Source organism: Enhydra lutris, unplaced genomic scaffold, assembly GCF_002288905.1.
Source record: "Enhydra lutris kenyoni isolate GAN:26980312 unplaced genomic scaffold, ASM228890v2 scaffoldscaffold24, whole genome shotgun sequence".
NCBI classification, from domain to species: domain Eukaryota; kingdom Metazoa; phylum Chordata; class Mammalia; order Carnivora; family Mustelidae; genus Enhydra; species Enhydra lutris.
This window is the reverse complement of record NW_019154108.1, coordinates 18,885,392-18,901,907: the sequence shown is the minus strand read 5'-3', so window position 1 is coordinate 18,901,907 and position 16,516 is coordinate 18,885,392. Positions and strand designations below refer to the sequence as shown.

At 38.5% G+C, this 16,516-nt stretch overlaps 1 protein-coding gene across 2 annotated transcripts in view; it reads right to left on the bottom strand.

Annotated features, from left to right (window-relative positions):
- Positions 1-1,933: 1,933 nt before the first annotated feature.
- LOC111150713 (DExH-box helicase 9) overlaps positions 1,934-16,516 on the bottom strand; it is a 53,547-nt gene continuing 38,964 nt past the window's right edge. For both annotated transcript variants that reach the window (XM_022508263.1, XM_022508264.1), the window contains 13 exons: positions 16,304-16,404; positions 14,548-14,761; positions 14,274-14,368; positions 13,912-13,985; positions 12,596-12,748; positions 9,844-10,004; positions 8,981-9,092; positions 8,221-8,382; positions 8,002-8,129; positions 6,355-6,584; positions 5,889-6,004; positions 4,981-5,181; positions 1,934-2,808 (listed from right to left, as the gene is read on the bottom strand). In XM_022508263.1, the coding sequence (XP_022363971.1) occupies positions 2,418-2,808; positions 4,981-5,181; positions 5,889-6,004; positions 6,355-6,584; positions 8,002-8,129; positions 8,221-8,382; positions 8,981-9,092; positions 9,844-10,004; positions 12,596-12,748; positions 13,912-13,985; positions 14,274-14,368; positions 14,548-14,761; positions 16,304-16,404 (2,138 nt within the window). In that variant the 3' untranslated portion in view covers positions 1,934-2,417. The remainder of the gene's footprint in view (positions 2,809-4,980; positions 5,182-5,888; positions 6,005-6,354; positions 6,585-8,001; positions 8,130-8,220; positions 8,383-8,980; positions 9,093-9,843; positions 10,005-12,595; positions 12,749-13,911; positions 13,986-14,273; positions 14,369-14,547; positions 14,762-16,303; positions 16,405-16,516) is intronic.

Genomic DNA, 16,516 nt, shown 5'->3' with positions numbered 1-16,516 from the left:
CTTCAGGTATTAATACGCCACAAAGTACTCCATGAGGTCTTCTGCCCCATAAGTCTGATCATTCTCTTGAAGGAATGATTTCTGGATATGATGTTATAATGGACTGACAATTAAAATGGACTTAAAGTGACTTCTACTTACAGTGATAAGTCTATTTATTTTCCTTCCCACTCCCATGTAAACAAGTGGAACACCAAATGACTTTTTAAAAATGATTTCTTAAAAAAAACCATCTCCACACACAATACTATATACAGATCTTCATATGTATATGTTTGTGTGTATGTATCTGAATCAGCTGCTTTCAGGAATCAAACAATGCAGGACTGTGATCATCAAATTAAGCGAAACAAATGAGATGAACCCTAAGATCACCCAGGCTTTCTGTGAAGGTATTTTGATAATCATGGCATAGGAATAAAGAACGAAGCACAGCACAAGCAGTCTCATGGAGCTGAAGAGACAGAGGCTGGTTGAGGGAGGATAACTATGATTTATGGGGCAGAATACAGAAAGGAGACAGTCACAAAGAGAAGAATTACAGAAATCTGCATAGGCACTTCCTTAAGTTTTTAGCCAAAACCTCGAAGATTATTAGAACTATGCCTAAGTTGTTCTTGCAAGCTTTATAGAATGTAATTTGACATCTCTCTCTACCATTTTGGTCATCTCGATTTCTCATTTCTAACTGAAGTCACTGGAGAAATGAGCACCAGTTAAGCGAGGCATTAATGAATTTTTACTTTCTGTGGTACAAGTTTCCACAATATGCATGAAAGGCGAAGAGAAAGCACGGTGCAGTGACCAAACTGCTATGGCTGGTAAGGAGGGTTGGTAAGGACGACTGAGGCTGGAGCAGGAATCACTGGTTTAGGCCGGGAGTGGGGGGGGGTGGCAGTGGTATTAGATCTGAATGGGAATGTTTACTCTGGCTGTCATATGGAGAAATGGATTGTAGACAGGAGGACTTCCAGCAGGGAGACCAGTTAAGAGGTTGCTGCATCACTGTACATCCAAGTTAATGAGAGCTGGAATAGAGCAGGTAGTTGGCTTACAAAAGCACAAATGGAAGGTGTTTTGGGAATAGAACTAACTACATGTGGTAATTTACTAAGGCTTTGGCAATTAAGTAGCTGAAACTTCCATGATTAAAAAGCAAAACAAACAAATAACCCCCCCCCCCAAAACCACACACAGTTCAACATAAGATAGGGCAAAGGTTGAGGGGCGCCTGGGTGGCTCAGTGGGTTAAAGCCTCTGCCTTCGGCTCGGGTCATGATCTCAGGGTCCTGGGATCGAGCCCCGCATCGGGCTCTCTGCTCCGCGGGGAGCCTGCTTCCTCCTCTCTCTCTGCCTGCCTCTCTGCCTACTTGTGATTTCTGTCAAATAAATAAAATCTTTAAAAAAAAAAAAAAAAAGATAGGGCAAAGGTTGAATTAGGTGGTTTTCTTCAGTCTGGAAAGGAAATCTCAGGTGGAGATATAGGTCTGAGACTCTGTAAGCAGGCAGGAATAATCAGCTGATCAACATTATCTAAAGGACATATAAAATAAGATTTTGAAAAGGACTCTAATGCACAATATAACTTGCCCAAGATAATTCATATGTCCCGGAGCAGCTTTAAGATGAGTCCACATCTATTTAATCCAACGCCTTTGTGACCTCTACTGTACTGTGCTATATCTCAAATGAGAAACATGAAAATCTACTGAACTATAAAATGTTATACATGTATAAAACTCTCTACTAAAATAAACTTGATGCATTAGTGACACTTACCTTCATTCTTCGACTAAACATAACCTTAATTCAAGAATTTTGTGGGTTTTTAGTTCTAATTAAAATTAATTTTCACACTGCAAACTAACTTAAAAAAGAGAATGCTTACATTGGTCTTAGATTGTAAAGACAAAGCTGGGAAAAAGACAAAATGTTCAGCCCTAGATCAAGTTTTATTAAGGGGTAAAGGTCCATGTGAAATTGTGCACTGGCCAGTATTTACTGGAAGAACAATTCTATTTCGAGGCTATTTATTCTAAATACTACAAGTAACAGTATAACGTCAACAACATGACGTGTAACGTCAACAATGAAGTACATGGCCAGTATTTGGTATAATACTTTTATTTTCTATTGTATTAAACTAAAGCCAAGAAAATATCAAGTTAATTTTAAAGGCATATCTTTACTCCTTAAAGAAAAAATACAAACTGTGGTAGTTTTAGAATCAGTGTATTTTACATAATATAAACAAAAGCACTAATGTATCTATATGCTTGGTTTCCTTAAACTATAATGAGCCACAAAATGGGTGGAAAATGGGTTTACTTACTGGCATCAAATAAACAACTTGGGAAAACAGGTAGCATGCATTTTTTTTTTTAACTGTCTATGCATAGGCACTGACATAACAAGTTTTAATAGCCACCACCTCCCCCCCTTCCTTGTCCAAAATAACCGCTCCCATAGCCCCCTCTAATACCCCCTCGCTGGAATCCCCCCGTTCCTCTGTAGCCTCCTCCACTCGACCCTCTGAAGTCTCCTCCGGAGCCACCTCTATAGCCACCGCCAACACCTCCTCTGTAGCCTCCGCCATAGCCTCCGCGGTAGGAGTTGGAGCCACCAGCATAGCCGCTGCCGCCGCCGCCACCGCCGCCGCTGCCGTAGCCTCCGCTACCAACATAGCCTCCAGCCCCTCCGTAGCCTCCTGTGCCATAGCCTCCACCCCCGTAACTAGAACCTCCCCGTCTATATCCACCTCCATTGTCGTAGCGAGCCATCTTGGGAGGACGTGGACCATCTCCATACCTAGGAAAAGTACAAAATCACCTCTTTAGCAAAAGATCCTTAATACAGCTCAACTGGTCATAAAATATAAACAATTATATTTGAAAATTTAATACATAAAGAAAATGAAGCCAGGTGCACAAATACACACTAAAATGAAATAAATCTGTTACTCCATAGTAGCTACACAATGCATCAACTGTAACCGTCTGTTTTTCTAAAGTTCTTTCTGGTTCATTCTCAAAAATCTTCCATTTGGCAGTATGTCCTTACAACTTAAGATGGAGGGTTTGCTTTCACTGAGCCTCAGCTACGCAGCATCCTACAAAAGCAGTAACATGTAAGGAAGAGGCTCTTGGGAGTTGGCAGTGTTATTTAATCTTTATCACAAAGTATTTGCCTACATTAACTCTGAAATACATTTTTTGAACAATGCCTATGGTGGTTTGTTTCCACATCAATGTTTCATGTGGCAAACAAAGAAAATGAGGGGTAATGAAAAACTGCTTGAATCAAGATGTCTCACTTAACAACTCTAACTCAGCATACCCCAAACTGTTTATTCTTCCTATGCAGCTTTTCTTACAGTGACTAGCATTGTGTATTCAGCAGCTGTCCAAGTCAGAAATACAGCCAGGATCTGTCTTCACTCCTTCACTGCCTTGCTCCCCCCATTTCAATCCATCACCAATTCTTCCTACTTCCTGCAAACTTGCCTAATCTACTCCTCCCCATTTCAATTCTCCCTAGTGTAATGCAAGCCACCATTGTATTCTCGCATCCTAAACGCTTTCCTGTATTTATCTCATCCTTTCTAGGTTCTGGACTTTGGTCCTTCACAGAGCAGATTACATGTGAGGCCTTCTTAATCACCATCCCTCCTGCCAAAAATAATCTCTCTTCTAAATACATATGAGCACCACATTTGTATCTGCCTTTGACACTTATTATTTCTTTCTTTTTGAAGACTCCTCAATAATTCTCCTATATTAAACCCACTGGAGAACCAAGGTAGAGCAGAATAAATAACAGCAGTTTCAGGAGCCATTACTGCCTTAGTTTGAATCCAGTCCCACCATTCACTAGCCATATGGCCTTGGGTCTTAACTTCTGTGCTAGTTTCCTTATTCAGATTAAAGCAGACAAGGAGCTACCTACATCATAGATAGATCAAATATTAAAATGAGTTAATATCAGAAAAGCACTTAGCACAGTGCCTGGCACACAATGAATACTATGTGTATGATTAATAAAATTTAAAAAGTAAATCGTTTATAGCAAAATGGGACCCAGAATGTTTCATGAATTCTAGTTTTATATATTAAAATTATTAACAGTTTACAACTGAAAGCAGTAAGTGATCCTTAAAAGGGAAATTAAAGAATATTTCCGGGTAATTAGAAAAATTTTAATATGTATATAAGACAGTGTTGTTAAACGCTTAAATTTTGGGGCTGTGATCACGGTATTATAGCTATGTGCTTAAAAGACACAAGAAATATACCGATGTAAAATGTCATAACCTCTGCAACTTAGTCACAAATGATTAAGAAAAAGGAGGTATGTGTGTGCACACACATGTACGAAACGAAGTGTCACATAATGCTCACGATTAGTGAGTTTAAGTTATAGGACTATATGAGTGTTCACTGTTCTACTCTTCTGTCTTCTCTGCAAGTATCAAATATTTCCAAATAAAGAATTGTAAGCAAAGAAAGATTAAAAATGTGGAAAAAAGTGAACCAAATAAAACATTCTAAGAATTAAGAGAAATTTTATTCATCTTTAAGACAGTCATATTCTTACACTTCCCTACTAAGATAAACCTTGAGGCTTTTCATTTGAAGAAGCAACAGTTTAGCCCATCAACATTTTTTCATTAAAGATGGCAAAACAGAACTGTGGAAAGAGAACAGTCTAGGCTCTGTCACTTTCCTGTCATGTGACCCACCCTGGACTTTGTACTTTCAAGGTCCCTTTCAATCTCCAACATGCGCTGATATACTATTAACAGAGATAAAAGTTAGTAACATCCTTTTTTCTCTGTGTTTTAACCAGAATTAAATTCCATATTCAGTGTTTGTCTAGAATTCTAACTTAAATAAACAAGTCCTCTATTAGCTGACTGTGGGAATTTTAGGCCAGCAGTCACTGTCCTCTGCTTGGTTCAAGGAGAAGTTACTGTGTACTCACCGTGTACTGCCAATCATGAGGTTGATACCAGCAGCTGAGGGCCTAGAGATCTGGCGGATCATATTTAGCATATGTTCATTTACAGGGTCCAATTGGCTGATGATATTAGGCTGTTTGGTTACTTCAACAACCAGAGCCTCCATGGCCGCCCGGAGAGCAGTGATGCAGGCAGCAGCCTCATGAGAGATTTGCAGTCTGATCCTAGAACAGAGAAAAACGATAAAGTACAAGAAAGGTACATACAGCAAAAGACTACTGTCTCAATTTCACACACGGTAAGTGATGGAATAAATTTAACTTGTAAGTACTAATACTTTTAACTCCCCAGACTTAGGGAATCACAGGTACGAAGAATGGTAAGAGTCTTACACTAACTTCTTAAAACACACAGCTGGCTACTGGCATGTACTGTAAACCAGGAAGTCTATCAAGCAAAATACTGTTAGCAATAAAGATCATTCAGCTTCCAATAAAAGAATGAAAGAAGAGACTCACTTTGCTGGAGTTTTCAGGAATACGACTTAGCCTACTGACGGGTCACTAAGATCTATTACATTTTTGTCAGGTGGTTACTACAGGCTTACCAGTAGTCTCTAGCCAACATACAGAGTATATAAAGGAGGACCCAAGTTCCAGTTAAATTCCAATGCCCTAGGGTGGTATGCATGGGGGCAGATGTGGCTTCAATCTCTAATGCATTTGTTTCCACTGGTCTGACTTACTACTGAGTTTGAACTATACTACCAGGATACACCATTCTCCAAGAAAAGACAATGTTATAAAGCATCTCACTTATGTCATGAAGTTTTGTCATGTTTATCTCACAAATTAAGTTAGATTAACAGATGAACCCTATTAGACCTCAATTCTAAGAATGCAGTTTGGAGTTCACATCTGAAAATCCATACCAGTCATCTACGAGCACAATCTGCCCATCAGACTGGACTTTCTTGGAGGCAAAGAGAAGCAACTGCAGGGGAGTGACTAAGGTCATGCCTTTAGCAGAGATGGCTCGGGTTCGAATCTGTAGACGAAAAAGAGGCAAGAAGAAACAGATGACATTCCAGCTGCCAATCAATGGCCATATAATGATAATGAACTATGTTTCAAAAATGAAAACTCATGTTCCCACTGCAAATAAGTAATGACAATGTAGATTTTCAACGAAGTTTTTCCTTTTCGGTGGGTGATAGGGGCAGAGGGAAAGGGAGAGAATCTCAAGCTGGCTCCATGCTCAGCACAGAGCCTGAAAAGGGGCCTTGAGATCATGACCTGAGCCAAAATCCAAAGTCAGATATTTAATGTACTGAGCCCATGCAGGTCCTTCAACATGAATTTTTCTAAACTGATCTTTTTTTTTCTTCTTCTTCTTACCTTTTCACCAAATACAAAGAAGGGAGATGGGTACTTCATGTCTTGGCTGCTAAAAGGACAATTAACAGACGACTTGTGGATAAGGGCATTACGCCCTTCAGTGGTGAGAATCTTTCTTTTTTCCTTATGATAGCACACATTAGGGTACACACCAAAAGCCAGGAGAGAGATAACAACATCCAAATTATTATCTGGTCCAGTGTTAGTAAACACTTGCGTCAACAAGCAATCTGTAAGAGGAAAGGCATAAAAATATCAGATTATCTGGCTAATCTTCATACTGCATTTAAACTAGTTAAGAGAATTAGGACAACTGACTCCTTCTCACCTCTTTTTTCGGATAACCTGCCTAATTTCCTGTCTTCTCAGAACTCTTGCACCCACATTAATTTCAAGGAGAAATTCTGCGGAGTCTCCACCACAAGAAGACTAAAATACTTGAATTGAATTCTCTTTTAGACTCAACCACAACACAGGCCTGGAGTGATTACTTAAAAGACAAAAAGGCACCCCAGATACCTACCCCAATCCCCCGTTAATCATCTACTCGCCGAGTGAGTTAACCAATAGGTGAACAAAGTATTACATCTGTTGTTCCTAAACAGCTGTTCTTTCTAGAGAAGATGGAGTGACAATCCAAGGGGAGCCCACTGGATGAAAGCTAATATTTTCACCCAGACTATGCTTTAGGAGTATTTCTCATCATGATTTGGGAGTATGACCATGACCACTAAGAGCATGGACATATTCTGTGCTGGACAAACCCGAGTTCTAATCTTACCACCTCCCAACTGAACGAACCTGCAATAGTAATTTAAACTTCTGTGTTAGTTTTCTCTTCTATGAACAAGGTTAACAATACCTTTATCTCGGGATTATTGTGAGGATTCTATAATACAAAATATGTCCTTCCTTTTTCCTTGATTTTGATAAAAAACTACAAACTTGGTTTACAACAGAAGAAAACATTTTGTCTGTAAGTTATTTAGATCATATCCTTTTAAAATTTGCCATTCTTGCCCAACTATACTCTGTCTCTCAACTACATAGCTCTTTCTGGTTATGTGCTGAAATTCCCAATTTTAGGAATTTTAATCTACTTGGAGACCAAAAGTTCAATAGCTCAACTAATATAAGAAATAAACAGCTAGATTACTGTCTCTTCATCACATTATCCAAGCCATCTTACTTCCCGGCACACTAAAACCTTACTTAAAGGCACTTAAAATTTAACACGGTAAATTTCACGTCTAAACATGAACATGTGGGCAGAACGATCAATCACTTCACAAACCACTATTTGAGGTTATTCAACAAACTGCTTATTCTACAACTGCTAAAAGCTACACCTGTTCTTCGTAAGATAAAAGAGACTAAAAAAAACAAAAACAAAAAAACCCAAATGTCTCAAGGTAGCACAATTCTTAAAACATCTATTAATCATCTGTATAGCAGATTACAATTTGAGCATCACAACCTTTTGCTTCCTTTTCAATCTTTTTTAAAAAGAATGAATAAATGTGAAAATCTGATTATCACAGAAAAAGCACAGGGTCTGAAGTCTGAAGCTAAAATATTCTGCACTGCCAAGTGCATGTGCTACGTAAATGTCACTTCAGATAGATCTTTACAATGTGAGAGTCCTACCTTCTGGAAATCCAGAATTAATCAGAATCTCTTTGAGCTGAACTTTGGCTTCCCAGGTCATTCTCAGTGTAGCCATATTGAGTCTTTTGTGCTCACAAAAGCGTATCTCTGCTTCTTCTCCACCCATTCTAAAACAGATTAATAAACAGTCATTCTCTAATACATTAAAAACTGGAGACAGTTCTCACATCTTACAACTTTCTTCTTTCAAACCCATACCTAGCATCATCCCAAGCTTGGAAGACTGATAAAAGGGCCACATGATCAGAAAATCTGTTTCCGGCAAAATTTCGATGAATATAACCCAGTCGCTTTCCTTCACTAATGAAAGGCTCTGGAAAGCAGGTGGCGGCAGAGATGGTACAGACAGCATCTCCCACACTGAAACAGAGAAGAAAATTCAGTCTTTTCACACTCTTGTTCCAGCAGTTCACGAGCAATACTGTCACTGTGGGCCAGAGTCTTCACTGGCTATGATACCACTTTATTAGCACAGAGACTGGCTTAACAAAGAACTTTTACAGCTGCACTCTTCAGAGGCGGAAAGGGAAAAAATAAATAAGGAGCTTTGATATTAACGGGTGTATATTTAGCATAAATTATGACCAAGTGTTTTATTTTCCTTTCCTTATTCTCTTTCCCATCTTCTCAAATCTCTAATCTTCAAAATTTCCTGATAAAATATACCTGTTTTCCTAGCGTTATTTTTCTTTCAAAGACAACTACTTATGCTCCTGAGACGAACTGCAATTCTGTTGAGAAACTTGTGCTTTCCCCACAACAAGCTAGACCCAGCTGTCCATTTACTGGAACCATGCATTCTTCCCATTTCATTCTTTCCTTAGTATCTGAAGTATGCCACTTCTATACGTAAGAATCTAATTTTTTCTTCTGAGCCCATCCTGTTTTTATGGGGAGGGGAATAAGATTCTCAAATTGTTCTACCATTTAAGTATCAGCAATAATACAAAGCACTTACTAGAAAATACATCCCATTATCATCATTTTGCCAAAACGAGGCTCAATGGGGAGTTTAGCCAGGATTCGTCCCAGAGGAGTCAACTCATCATTGGCATCTAATGCATCAAGTTCTGTGGGGAGATATTTCTTTGTGAGCAGAAATAGTAACAAACACCCCTTTTAACTGAGGTAAAGATGAAATACTTTTTTACAGGTTGAGCTTTCATTATCTATGAAACCAACTGCCAGCACCAAGCCCATAGCCAACAATTCTCCTCACTCAAAAACACAACAAAACCAAATTCTGGAGCACCTGATAGAAGGAAGTACTAGAATTAGGCCCTGTAGATTGTAAACTGAATAGTCCATGCAAACTCTATACATACAAAAACTAAAGTAACGGCATAAGTACATATCTAAGTCTGATATCATCTACTGATAATTTTTAGAGAGAAATGAAATCTGGACAGTAAAAGTCCAAAGTTCACACAGCAGATAAGTACTAGATTCAAAATTCAAAATCAGATTCCCCCGGACAATGCTCTTAGTTTTTCCCATGATACTACACCACTTCTATGACATGATTAGAAAACACAAACAGATGTTTTTACAGATAAAGATAAAATACTGTATCATGATTAACTCATATTCTGATAGTTAAATATTGGTTAATAAATGACATTTTTTACCAAAAGAAGACCTGTCTTAGCCCTTTCTTACCTCATTTTATAAAACTAACCACATCAAGTATGTAAGGCAACACTGGAAGACTTAACCACAGCCTGCTGCTTATATCCTGACTCATCAGTTACATGCTAGTTGCCAGGACAAGACAAATGGCACAATTAACAAGTTGTTAGGTAGGTCTGTATTTGTAGGTACCTCTAAGAGTGTGCTCTGCTTCAATCACAGCATCCAAAGGCGGAGGTTCAATCGCCTTGGCCAGGAACTGTCCAATTCCTCCCAGACGCAAAAGTTTTATGCTCAAAGCAATTTCATGTAATGGTGTTCGGAACATCTCAGGTGTCATGTGGGTTTCGAGCCTAAGTGAAATAAAGCATAAAATAACCATCCACTCTTGTATATACACATCTGTTTAATGAAATCTTTGCAGAGATAATCAGGTTTATAGAGCTGTCCTTCCCTCATCCTTTTACAATTATCAAAGAATATTTTGTATTTACTATAAAGACTCTTTAGACAAGACCCTCTTAATTGCATGAGCAGTGGTTTATGATTTTACAATTATAGCTTGATGGTATTTTCATCTGAGGGTGAAGGAAAATGAAAAATTATCCCAAATCCTTACTGTTATTACCCATACCTATTAATTTCTTCGGGTCTTGCCTGCTGACAAACATGGGTTAAAAACAGTGGCTAGATACAGCAGAGGGGACAGGGTGAGGAGACAGGCAAAAATGGGTGAAGGGGAGGGGGAGATACAGATTTCTAATTATGGAATGAGTAAGTCACAAGAATGAAAGTTACACAGAGAATATAGTCAATGGTACTGTAAAAGCACTATGTGGTAACAGATGGTAGCTACACTGGTGAGAAGCACAGATTAAGGTATAGAGTTGTTGAATCACTATTTTGTACACTTGAAACTAATGTAACATCAGGTGTCAACTATGCTCAAAAACAAACACCTCCCCCAACCCTCCCACCCCAACAAATGGTATTAAGACTTTCTGTGGAGATTTGGGCCAATACTAACATTCCCACAATCACCTTCCTGTCCTGGTTCATAAAATCTAGTGCTACCAGAAAGGATTTCACAGATCATCTAACCCTTAAAAATTTTAATAATAAAAGTTTGTATTACAAACTAATATTAACAATGATAATAGGTAACATTTACTGGGAGCTTACCACGTGCCAAGTATTGTTCTCAGTATTTTACATTATTAATTCCTTTAGTTCTCAAGCAAATCCTGTGTTTGGCATTATGCTATCTTTCATTTTCAACTGAAGGAGCACAGAAAGTTAAATAACTTAATCTCATTTTACAAAATGGGGAAACAGAGACCTAAAGAGTGTATTTAGGTTATGTGATAGAATAGGTACAAATGGTATTAAAATCCAGGACTCTACATTTTGCGGGGGGATAGGGTGGGGTGGTGCTTAAAATCATAACCCTCAGGATTGAGACCTGAGCTGAGATCAAGAGTCGGATGCTTAACCAACTGAGCTACACAGGCACCCCTATGTGCCTATGTTCTAAATTTCTTAATTCAGACTTATTGGCTATACACTATTCGTGATGAAGATTCATGGGACCCATTGAGAGATGATTCCAACACCACTGGCAAGACTTAGGTCAGCTTAAATAAGGTTTACATAAATGCAGACAGCATTATCTGTTCCTCATCCTATAGAGAAAAGAACAAAAATCCTTCATTATAGGTCTATTCATGCCATTACTAATTAGTAGATGGCTTTCACTCTATGTTAGAGTACAGTATTTGTTTCTTTAGTTCGGGGAACAATCTAACCTTTAAAAAGTAGGTATCTTCCAAATGTTGCAGCCAGTCTCCTGAGCTAACTTCTGATGCTCAAATAAATTGACATTTACAATTATCAGAGAGCCCTAACTTGCCAGTACAAAAGCAAATCAACGTTTCCTTGGTTTTTCTGCAGTGCATTATATACATCTGGTCACCTAAATTAAGTCTGTCGCACAACACTTCACTGTGATAAACACACACATGTATAAAACCCCAACTCTATCTTTTGGTCAATTGGTCAAAGCTAACGCACACATGTGGATATCCAGAAACACGTAACTATGCATCTTACATCTGTAATTCATAGAGATAAGGATTTTTTTTTTAACCAAAAAAGTCCCAAACACAAACATTCCCCAACAGGCACACAGTAGAAATGGAACTGGACAAGGTATTAACAGACTTGGATTTCAGTTCTGGAAAAGTCAGCTAAGTGCCTTAAGTTTTAGTTTCCTTATCGAAGTAATGCCCTCTATTTCTCAGGCATAGGAAGAGGATCCTCTGAGAGACAGTGATGTGTTAACACTGGGGGGGGGGGGATTTCTGTAAATATAAAAGTATTTTTTAAATATATTTTTCAATAAGTTAACCATTCCATAAATATTAGTAATCCTAAAGTGACATAAGTGGAACTAAAATAATGTCCACATAGCCTCCCTTTAAAAGATCAGTAATAATCAGAAAATCAGTAGCAACCATGCCATCATCGACAATTTCACTCTTGCCACAATCTTTTTTTTAAAAAAGATTTTATTTATTTACTTGAAAGAGGGAGAGAGAGAATGTGAGAGAGTGTGAGAGTGAGAGCATGAGAGGATAGGTCAGTGGGAGAAGCAGACTCCCTGCTGAGTAGGGAGCCTGATGTGGGACTTGATTCCGGGGACTCCAGGATCATGACCTGAGCCGACGACGGCAGTTGCTTAACTGACTAAGCCATCCAGGCGCGCCCCTCACTCTTGCCACAATCTTGTTATTTAAGCCAAGTTATCTATCCTCCAATATGTGTAACTGGAGGCACTGATGTGCTCTGAGTTTAAGTTCATAGCAGGATGGGGGCAGCAGGGAATGTACTCTATGAAGGGGTGAAAAAACAAATCTGCAGTCTTTATTCAAGAATTGGGTCTTACCTCTCAAAACGAGCTCGGCTACACAGGTGAAAGCAGAATCCAGGCCGCACACGGCCAGCTCGTCCTTTCCGCTGCTCAAGGTTTGTTTTGGAGGCCCATACTGTAGCATAGTTGGTCATATTGTTGTGAGCAGTGAAGAGCTTCACTTTCTGCCTAAATAGGAAACAGTGGCTAATTCTAAGACTCACACGTACCACCAGTACATAACTATCGTATTTCCGCTAAGGGATGGATGCTTTCCAGGTAGCTGTGCAGACATAAAGCCTGTGAACAGCAGCACCAGGAAGAATCTGACCACACCCTCTTGAGTTGTCAACCTTCTAAGAGGCAGTAACAACACATCTGTGCCACTTACCAGCCGATGGTCTTGGCCAGGTTACTAACCTTTCTGTGCCCCATTTTCCTCATCTGAAAATAGCTGTAATACTCTCACTGACCTCATAGAGTTTTTATTTATAAACATTAAGTGAATTAATGAATGAAAAGCATTCAAACAGGATGTGGCACATACATAAGAGTAAAGAGTAATTATTCAACCCAAGTCTATCCCAAAGAGTGTAACTTCCAGGCTATCTATGATCTAAAAGTTGATGACCTCACCGAGCAGTGCCCTCACAGTCCTGCCAAACCCCTAAGCAACCTCACAGTCCTTCAACGTTCCACATGGGCAGCTGGCCCTACGACTGGAGCTGGCGCAGGGGAGCTGCGTGCTAGTCACCACTCCCTGCAACGGGCACTGGCAGATCTTTCTCAATTGCCAGGGAGGTGGAGGGACTATGTAGAGAAGACATGGGGCACAAGCTAGCCAGATATGACAAAGCTTTGCCTTTCCTGTCCTGGGTATCAGTTACCATGTAATTGTGGACTTTATCTGTACACAATGCATCCTCATGTATTTCCCAGGCTCATTATATACCAAATACGAACTCTTCTAATTCTTAAGTAAATGTCCCATAGGTAGGTATTTGTTATAAGATAAATATTGTTCATCTTTATAAACTAAACAGTATGAGTCACTGTATGGCTGTGATCAAAAGAAACACCTAATGAGAAATGAGCAAATATTAGCAGACAAGAGTAGTGGGAAACTCAGAAGTTACAAGGGTCAAGCCTTGTCAACTTTCTACCGTGACTTGTGATAAATCAACATCAAGAATTACTAATTAGCCTGTAACCCAGTATATACAAGACACAGTAATTTAGAAAACATGGGACTTCAAAAAAAAGGGTGATTTTGATTCTGTTACCTGATACTAAATAATACATGGAACATTCTTAAGATTTATTCTAGGCAAATAGGTTCCTTGGAAACTTACTTGCAGGAGTCAATGACATAAACAACATCATTTATGGTAATGCTAGTCTCAGCAATATTTGTGGACAAAATAACCTGCAAAGAAATATCAAGAAAAATTATACTTCAGGAAATATTTTCCTGTTATGCACTTAAAAGAAGGATTTGCTTATGTAACAAGTGACAAGAGAATTCCATGAGTCTTAAAAAAAATCACTCACCACCCGACTAATGAAAAACTTACTAAGCTCAGGAAGAGAAGACGCCTTCTTTCCCTCCTCAATTTAGGTGGACTGCAATTTGGGGGGGGTCGTTCCCTGAAGGCTGTAATATTTAAGATCTATGTAACTTCCAACCCCGTGAGTGTAAATGTTTACTACTTACCTTGGTTACTCCAGCTGGTACCGGATCAAATACTTTGCGCTGTTCCTCTCGAGGAATCTGAGAATGCAGAGGTAGAATCTGATACCGATGGCTCCCTATAACAATAAAGAAAGGTTAAAGTCTAAAAATAGTTTATTTTAAAACTGCTCTATACTATGTATATTTTTATCCAAATATGGACACAATACTACATTTTGTTTTCACATGCTGGCAAAGCACAAGCAAAAATATTCATTTTTCACAGTCAAATATGTGAGAATTTAAAGACGCATACCAAAATGTGGATTCATCTCCAAATGCTTCTGCATAGTATAAATTAAATTCCAGCCAGGCAGAAAAACCAACACAGCTCCAGGAACATTAAGGGTCTCAATGTACTTAAGAAGAGCTTCAATGAGTTCAAAAGGGGTTTCTTTTTCATTCAACTGAGCCATGCTCATCTTTGTTTCTGGACCATATTCATCACTACAGATGAGGTTGCAATTTGCCTGCAGAAAACAGGGAGATGTATTTTGAACTGTCTTAATGACTACAGGTCACAAGTTGTCTCTTAAATTTGTCCTTAACATTCAAATAACACCCAATGTCCTTATTAATTCTAGCTGATTAGTCGTATCTGACATACAGAAGAAATTTAATTTCTAAAAATGTAGAACCTACTACGTACTGAGATACTTAATTTTCCTCATGACCAATATTTCCCACAGGCAATATCTAAAATTCAAGCACAAACTCTTAAATTTGACTCTGAAACTTCTAATGGCTCCTTCCACCAAGTATATTTCTTTCTTAAGACTTTACCCCATTGGTCTCTCAAAAATATTCTCCTCACTTGTTAATGAACTGCTCCAATGGTCCCGTGCATCAATTACCATGATTACTTTACCTATACACAACACCTCCCTGTGTAATTCCCAGACTCATCTTATACCAAATATGAAGTCCTTTAACTCTTAAATAAGTGTCCTGCCGGCAGCTCATCTGATCATCTATTTCTAAAATAATGTGGTCTGTACTTTCTAAAAAGTCTGCCTTAGAATCAGTGCTAAACCAAGCCTTTAGTAAGAAGAAAGTTGTTATTACAACTGGTCTTTTTTCTGCCTGATAAACTTTCTAGCTGCTATTCATTTATATCCTTTTATCTTCTGATTAAAAATATTCCAGCTTATTTCCTATCAAATCCTGCATTGCTGTTTTACAGTATTTATTCTGTTCAAAGTTTTAGATATAAGATGCATTTTTACATTATCATTGGTCCAAATCTCAAAGTGTCACTTTTTTTTCCTCTTTCTTCTTAGGAAATCCCTCCTAACTCCCTGCTTTAATACCCTCCATCTGATAAAGTCATCACACAAAGGCTCTCTAATCTAGGAGGATAGCTGCTGCTTTGAAAACTTTATTGTACATATGGATCACATGGAGATTTTGGTCAAATGTACATTCTGATTTAGTAGATCTGGGATGGGGCACAAGATTTTGCCTTTCTACCAGCTTGCCAGATATTGTGATCCATGGAAAACAAACCCTTGCAAAATGGGACTTATATCTAACCACATATGGCCTTTGAACATCTTACTTTTTTCTCCTTTTTCTTTTAACCTTTATCCAGAAATTACTTAACTTGTGGTATGAAAAGAGCTTATCACTGAACACAGAATCCTTTGGAGTAAAATACATCAACTACTTTAAAAACAGACTTCATAGTTACTTAAAAAATTTTTTTTCTTTATTTTTTTTAAGATTTTATGTATTTATTTGGCAGAGAGAGAGATCACAAGTAGGCAGAGAGGCAGAGAGACAGGAAGGGAAGCAGACTCCGAGCTGAGCAGAGAGCCCGATAAGGGGCTTAATCCCAGGACCCTGAGATCATGACCTGAGCTGAAGGCAGAGGCTTAACCCACTAAGCCACCCAGGCGCCCCTAAAAAAATTTTCTATAATGCTAATTCATTACATGTTTTTACTAAAATCATTCTGTTCATGACAATAACAATTTGTCCCTAATGAAAACTTTCCATGAAGATTCACTTACATCATCATCCTCACCACCATCATCTTCCTTATCCTTCTTCTTCTTGTCCTTTGGTGGAGGAATAAAGTGGGTCATCTGAATACAGTCTTCCAAGAAATATTCTGCCAAGACAATCCAGTCAGGTGAGTACTGTCAACATTCAGAATGGAGAAGTCTTCAAAACTCATTTTCTAATTCATAACTCAAAACGACCTTAATAACCTATCTGATTCT